At 43.5% G+C, this 6829-nt stretch overlaps 1 protein-coding gene across 1 annotated transcript; it reads left to right on the forward strand.

The window, feature by feature from the left end:
- Positions 1-3109: 3109 nt before the first annotated feature.
- On the forward strand, positions 3110-6247 carry LOC115115804 (GDP-Man:Man(3)GlcNAc(2)-PP-Dol alpha-1,2-mannosyltransferase-like). The gene is made up of 5 exons (XM_029644295.2): positions 3110-3468; positions 3768-3989; positions 4108-4479; positions 4643-5226; positions 5347-6247. Exons 1-5 carry the CDS (start codon positions 3410-3412, stop codon positions 5625-5627), a joined length of 1518 nt encoding a protein of 505 aa, XP_029500155.1. The 5' UTR covers positions 3110-3409; the 3' UTR covers positions 5628-6247.
- The last annotated feature ends 582 nt before the right edge of the window (positions 6248-6829 follow it).

Genomic DNA, 6829 nt, shown 5'->3' on the forward strand with positions numbered 1-6829 from the left:
TATCGCTTTAAGCCTGACTTCTTATTTAAACAAACGAAATGTGGACCAATCACAGCACCTCAACAGAGCTTGACAAATCTTTTTTTGAATGACTGAAGGAGTGAGACGAGTTTTGTAACTTTTTTATTAGTAGTGTAATGGCATTTTTAAAATACTTTTTTTTTTTTTTTCCCCGTCCAGGTTGTGGAGGCGGCAATACAACATTAGTTGTAGTATGCTATAAAACCTTAGAAGAAAAAGAGAAGATGATGTATAGTTGAGAGGGATGAGGCCAAAGTAATGGCAAATAAGTCTGGCTGCACAACTGATTGACAAACACTGCAAATTGAGAAGTCATGTGACTAAACTGAATAAAAAGAAGAAACTGCACTATGAAACAAAGATAAATGATAAAGAATGATAGGAAAAAGTTTTGGAGCACCTTCAATTAAATTTTGGGCAAAAAGGCAAACTCTGCTCCATCATTCATTGAATCATATGGCTCATTCATCACAAAACCCACTGGTATTGCTTCATTGGCAAGATTAGCAACCTTAGGCATAACATGCCAGCAACAAATGCTGACTACCCATCCAAGTACAGTGGGGCAAAAAAGTATTTAGTCAGCCACCAATTGTGCAAGTTCTCCCACTTAAAAATATGAGAGAGGCCTGTAATTTTCATCATAGGTACACTTCAACTATGACAGACAAACTGAGGGAAAAAAATCCAGAAAATCACATTTTTTATGAATTTATTTGCAAATTATAGTGGGAAAAAAAGTATTTGGTCACCTACAAACAAACAAGATTTCTGGCTCTCACAGACCTGTAACTTCTTCTTTAAGAGGCTCCTGTCTTCCACTCGTTACCTGTATTAATGGCACCTGTTTGAACTTGTTATCAGTATAAAAGACACCTGTCCACAACCTCAAACTGTCACACTCCAAACTCCACTATGGCCAAGACCAAAGAGCTGTCAAAGGACACCAGAAACAAAATTGTAGACCAGCACCAGGCTGGGAAGACTGAATCTGCAATAGGTAAGCAGCTTGGTTTGAAGAAATCAACTGTGGGAGCAATTATCAGGAAATGGAAGACATACAAGACCACTGATAATCTCCCTCGATCTGGGGCTCCACACAAGATCTCACCCCGTGGGGTCAAAATGATCACAAGTGAACGGTGAGCAAAAATCCCAGAACCACACGGGGGGACCTAGTGAATGACCTGCAGAGAGCTGGGACCAAAGTAACAAAGCCTACCATCAGTAACACACTACACCGCCAGGGACTCAAATCCTGCAGTGCCAGACGTGTCCCCCTGCTTAAGCCAGTACATGTCCAGGCCTGTCTGAAGTTTGCTAGAGAGCATTTGGAGGATCCAGAAGAAGATTGGGAGAATGTCATATGGTCAGATGAAACCAAAATATAACTTTTTGGTAAAAACTCAACTCGTCGTGTTTGGAGGACAAAGAATGCTGAGTTGCATCCAAAGAACACCATACCTACTGTGAAGCACGGGGGTGGAAACATCATGCTTTGGGGCTGTTTTTCTGCAAAGGGACCAGGACGACTGATCCGTGTAAAGGAAAGAATGAATGGGGCCATGTATCGTGAGATTTTGAGTGAAAACCTCCTTCCATCAGCAAGGGCATTGAAGATGAAACGTGGCTGGGTCTTTCAGCATGACAATGATCCCAAACACACCACCCGGGCAACGAAGGAGTGGCTTCGTAAGAAGCATTTCAAGGTCCTGGAGTGGCCTAGCCAGTCTCCAGATCTCAACCCCATAGAAAATCTTTGGAGGGAGTTGAAAGTCCATGTTGCCCAGCAACAGCCCCAAAACATCACTGCTCCAGAGGAGATCAGAGGAGATACTAACAACATGCCACTGACTTTGAGTAAAGCCAGTGTGCCTATGTATGAGGATGACTCAACACTATACACCTCAGTTACTACAGCGACTGAAATTACTGCAATACTCAACAAAGTGCTGCAGTTAATTTCTGAATGGGTGGCAAGGAATAAGTTAGTCATAAATTTCAAAAACTAAAAGCATTCACTAAACCTCAACTAAATCTTGTAATGAATAATGTGGAAATTGAGCACATTGAGGTGACTAAACTGCTTGGAGTAACCCTGGATTATAAATTGTCATGGTCAAAACATATTGATACAACAGTAGCTAAGATAGGGAGGTCTGTCCATAATAAAGCACTTCTCTGCCTTCTTAACAGCAATCCAATTTGTAAGTCGCTCTGGATAAGAGCGTCTGCTAAATGACTTAAATGTAAATGTAAATGTAAGGCACGTCTTACAGGCTCTAGTTTTGTCGCACATGGACTACTGTTCAATCGTGTGGTGAGGTACCACAAAGAGGGACTCAGGAAAATTGCAATTGGCTCAGAACAGGGCAGCAAGGCTGGCCCTTAGATGTACACAGAGAGCTAACATTAATAATATGCATGTAAATCTCTCCTGGTTCAAAGTGGAGGAGAGATTGGCTTCATCACTACTTGTATTTGTGAGAGGTATTGACATGTTGAACTACTGGCACACAGCTCAGACACCCATGCATACCCCACAAGACATGCCACCAGAGGTCTCTTCACAGTCCCTAAGTCCAGAACAGACTATGGGAGGTGCACAGTGCTACATAGAGCCACGACTACATGGAACTCTATTCCACATCAAGTAACTCATGCAAGCAGTAAAATTAGATTTAATAAAACAGATAACAATGCACCTTATGGAACAGCGGGGACTGTGAAGCAACACAAACATATTCACAGACACATGCATACAAACACACGATAACATACGCACTGTACACCCACGTACATATGGATTTTGTAGATATTTTGTAGATATGTGGTAATAGATTAGTGGCCTGAGGGCACACACTTAATGTGTTGTGAAATCTGTTGTAAATGTATTGGAATGTTTGTATAATTGTATAACTGTCTTAATTTTGCTGGACCCCAGGAATCCATGACAAATACAAATATAAAAAGCTAGTGAATTCACACTCCAGAACAGTAGGCAGACACAGCCCACACAGTAGGTGGAGGCATGCACCGCTAACTTACGAGTATGTTTGCAGACCGCCATAATACCATAGAAGAAGAGGAGGAGCAGACAGCTACGGGAAAAGACGAACATCTTTGGGCTATCACTAACGCTACCTACCACAGCGGCAAAGTCAAAATGTGCTATATCGTATAAATTCTTGAAAATTAACATTTGCTTTTTGGTCTTACTTTAAGGTTAGCAGTGTGGTTAAGGTTGGTGTTCGGTTTCAAATCACATTTTAAGAAGATTAATTGTAGAAAAAGTGTAGAAGTTTATGACGGTGGCTGAAACGACATTTTTGAGAAAGCTTTACAAGCACTTCCGGTGTCAAAGTTTGTGTTGTGTTGTGTTGTCAAGATGGCTGGCCATGATCATCATCGTGACCATCTGTCTCTGTGCTTATGTGACTTAATCAGGTAATAATCAATTAATAAATAATGCTGCTTTGTTTCTGATACCTGTCTAACCTTACAATTCTCGCCAACAGAAATTGGATATGAATAAAGAATGAAGTGACCGTCATAGCTACCTAACGTTAGTTAGTAGCCATATCTATGAAGAGAAGACATTTTACAATCGGAGTAATTTGTATAGACAAACCATTGTCAAAAACGAGTTAAATTCCTAGTTGGCTAGCTACTCAGAACCAGTCAGCCAGCCACCATGGTGTTATAATTAGTAGTATAACCTTAATTATTTTTTGTCTTGAAAACAGATTACTATGGTCCATGGTGTTGCCATGCGTGTATCTGAGCTTGGTGCTGGCGCTGCTCCTGTTTCTACTCGTCATGGGTGTCCGAATATGGCTGCAGAGGAGTCGGAAAGCCCGCCTGGCTCAGAACAGTTCCCCAACTGTGGCCTTCTTCCACCCCTACTGCAATGCAGGAGGGGGCGGGGAGCGGGTGCTCTGGTGTGCCCTCAGAGCGCTTCAGAATAGGTAGGTTTACGCAGTCTGAGCCTATAGTTAGATTTTAATGCATTAGTGGAGTGCTCATGAGCTTAATAACCTAATCTTCTTGATATGTTATGTCTCTTCTGTGTCTTCCCTCCTGTAGATACCCAAACGTTTCATTCGTTGTGTACACCGGTGACCATGGGGTGACAGGGGAGCAGATCCTCGAGGGCGCCCAACAACGCTTCAACATCAGGCTGCCTCATCCAGTGACTTTCATATTCCTGAAGAACCGTCTCCTGGTGGAGGCTAGCTCCTACCCCCACTTCACCCTGCTGGGGCAGAGCATGGGCTCAATGTTCCTGGGCTGGGAGGCCCTCACTGCCTTTGTACCAGACCTCTATATGGACTCCATGGGCTATGCCTTCACTCTGCCCATCTTCCGCTACCTGGGAGGATGCAGGGTGGGCAGCTATGTGCACTACCCCACCGTCAGTACTGACATGCTGTCTGTGGTGAGAGAGAGAAACCCAAGGTCAGAACTGTTTATTTTAATTGCATAAAGCATGTTGATATGGTTATTTATTGTGACACAGATAATGTATTCGTTAATAGTTTGGTTGATGTTTTTGTTATCAAACTTGTAATTTGCCTCTGCAGTATTTGTGATGATACACTCCCTCCTATAATCCCAACAGGTTCAACAATGCAGACTACATCTCTGCTAACCCTCTTCTTAGTATGGCCAAGGTGATGTACTACTGTGCCTTTGCTCTGATCTACGGCCTAGCTGGCTCCTGCAGCGACGTCGTCATGGTCAACTCTACCTGGACACTGGGCCACATCCTGGCCCTGTGGCGCGCACCCAGCCGCACCGGTGTGGTCTACCCTCCCTGTGACGTCCGCTCCTTCCTCAACATCCCATTGGAGGATGAGGTGGAAGGGGAGGGGCTCGATGACAGGAAGTGCCATTCGATAGTGTCCGTGGGTCAGTTCCGACCAGAGAAAGACCACCGGCTGCAGATTAGGGCCTTCCGGAAGCTTCTGGACAGGAAAGGGGTAGGTCCAGGAGGGCGGGATTCTCTGAGGCTGGTGTTGATTGGTGGCTGCCGTAACCAGGAGGATGATGATAGAGTGCTGATGCTGAGGGGGTTGTGCCAGGAGCTGGGTGTGACAGAAAGAGTTGAGTTTAAACTTAACGTTCCCTTTGATGAGTTAAAGAGGGAGCTGGTGGGCGCCACCATTGGTCTGCACACCATGTGGAATGAGCATTTTGGCATAGGTATTCATTTTTATCTATACCATCTTATTATCTTCTGTTTTTAAGAGAAGTGTTGTACATTCCAAACATATTCATCTGATCCCAGTTCCTACTCTCTGCATCCTCTCTCTCCTGTCTCAGGTGTGGTAGAATGTATGGCTGCAGGGACAGTCATTCTGGCTCACAAGTCCGGCGGCCCCAAGCTGGACATTGTGGTTCCCTATGAGGGCGGGCAGACTGGCTTCCTGGCCGACAGCGAGGACAGCTACGCTACTGCCATGGAGACCATCCTGGCACTGTCGCCGTCGGCACGGCTGGAGATCCGGCGTAATGCTCGACGGTCTGTAGACCGTTTCTCCGACCAGGAGTTTGACGCCAGCTTCCTGTCTTCCATGGAATCTCTGATGGGAAAGCTGGAGTGATGAGGGAAAACCAATCACTCCCCCCTCAGACTGAAACCCTTCCTCTCTGCTGCACTCACAGGCCTGATTGGCTGGGAAACTGATGGTCTATGAGACCTTTGCTGGCTTTATTCATAGGAATAAGTAAGGATGCTTGTCTAACTTGCTCTGTCTTGCTAGAGTTCCAGTGAAGGGATTTGCTGGAAATTCTATTGATGTTTACACTCAAAAAGCACTTGGTCCTTATATCTAGTCCAATACGGCAGAGGGATCAAACATTGTGCTTTTTTTTTCTCACTGTGATTTTTTTTCTTGCTCTGTTATGGGACTATGGTTCAGAATTGTAGATATTATACAAACAATGCTTTTTTTTAAAAAAAGGAAATGTATTGTTAATTTGTCTGAATCTTAAACGTAAACTTGTTGTATTTTGTATATCATTTTTATTTACTCTTTAAAGTCCCTCCAAGCAACAACGATACCGAAACATTTTCAATGCCCAAATAATTTACATCTTGTCAATGTTTGCTTATGTTATACTTTAACCTGTGGCAAGAATAGATAGCCCTTGGTCAAAACTTTAACCTGCAGTTTAGAAAAATGCAAGATGCGTCTGTACTTAAAATAAATAAATAAATATATATTTCACCTTTATTTAACCAGGTAGGCAAGTTGAGAACAAGTTCTCATTTACAATTGCGACCTGGCGAAGATAAAGCAAAGCAGTTCGACACATACAACAACACAGAGTTACACATGGAGTAAAAAAACATACAGTCAATAATACAATAGAAAAATAAGTCTATATACAATGTGAGCAAATGAGGTGAGATAAGGGAGGTAAAGGCAAAAAAAAGGCCATGTTGGCGAAGTAAATACAATATAGCAAGTAAAACACTGGAATGGTAGATTTGCAGTGGAGGAATGTGCAAAGAAGAAGTAATGGGGTGCAAAATAAATACAGTAGGGGAAGAGGTAGTTGTTTGGGCTGAATTATAGATGGGCTATGTACAGGTGCAGTAATCTGTGAGCTGCTCTGACAGCTGGTGCTTAAAGCTAGTGAGGGAGATAAGTGTTTCCAGTTTCAGAGATTGTTTTTGTTTGTTCCAGTCATTGGCAGCAGAGAACTGGAAGGAGAGGCGGCCAAAGGAAGAATTGGTTTTGGGGGTGACCAGAGAGATATACTTGCTGGAGCGCGTGCAACAGGTGGGTGCTGCTATGGT

The sequence above is a fragment of the Oncorhynchus nerka genome, linkage group LG3 (assembly GCF_034236695.1).
Source record: "Oncorhynchus nerka isolate Pitt River linkage group LG3, Oner_Uvic_2.0, whole genome shotgun sequence".
NCBI lineage: Eukaryota > Metazoa > Chordata > Actinopteri > Salmoniformes > Salmonidae > Oncorhynchus > Oncorhynchus nerka.

Bases quoted from the DNA above. Each gene is read 5' to 3' on its own strand.
- LOC115115804 (XM_029644295.2), top strand. From the start codon at position 3,410: ATGGCTGGCCATGATCATCATCGTGACCATCTGTCTCTGTGCTTATGT. The intron at 4,480-4,642 runs GTCAGAACTGTT...TAATCCCAACAG, and splicing joins GTGAGAGAGAGAAACCCAAG to GTTCAACAATGCAGACTACA. The intron at 5,227-5,346 runs GTATTCATTTTT...CTCCTGTCTCAG, and splicing joins GAATGAGCATTTTGGCATAG to GTGTGGTAGAATGTATGGCT.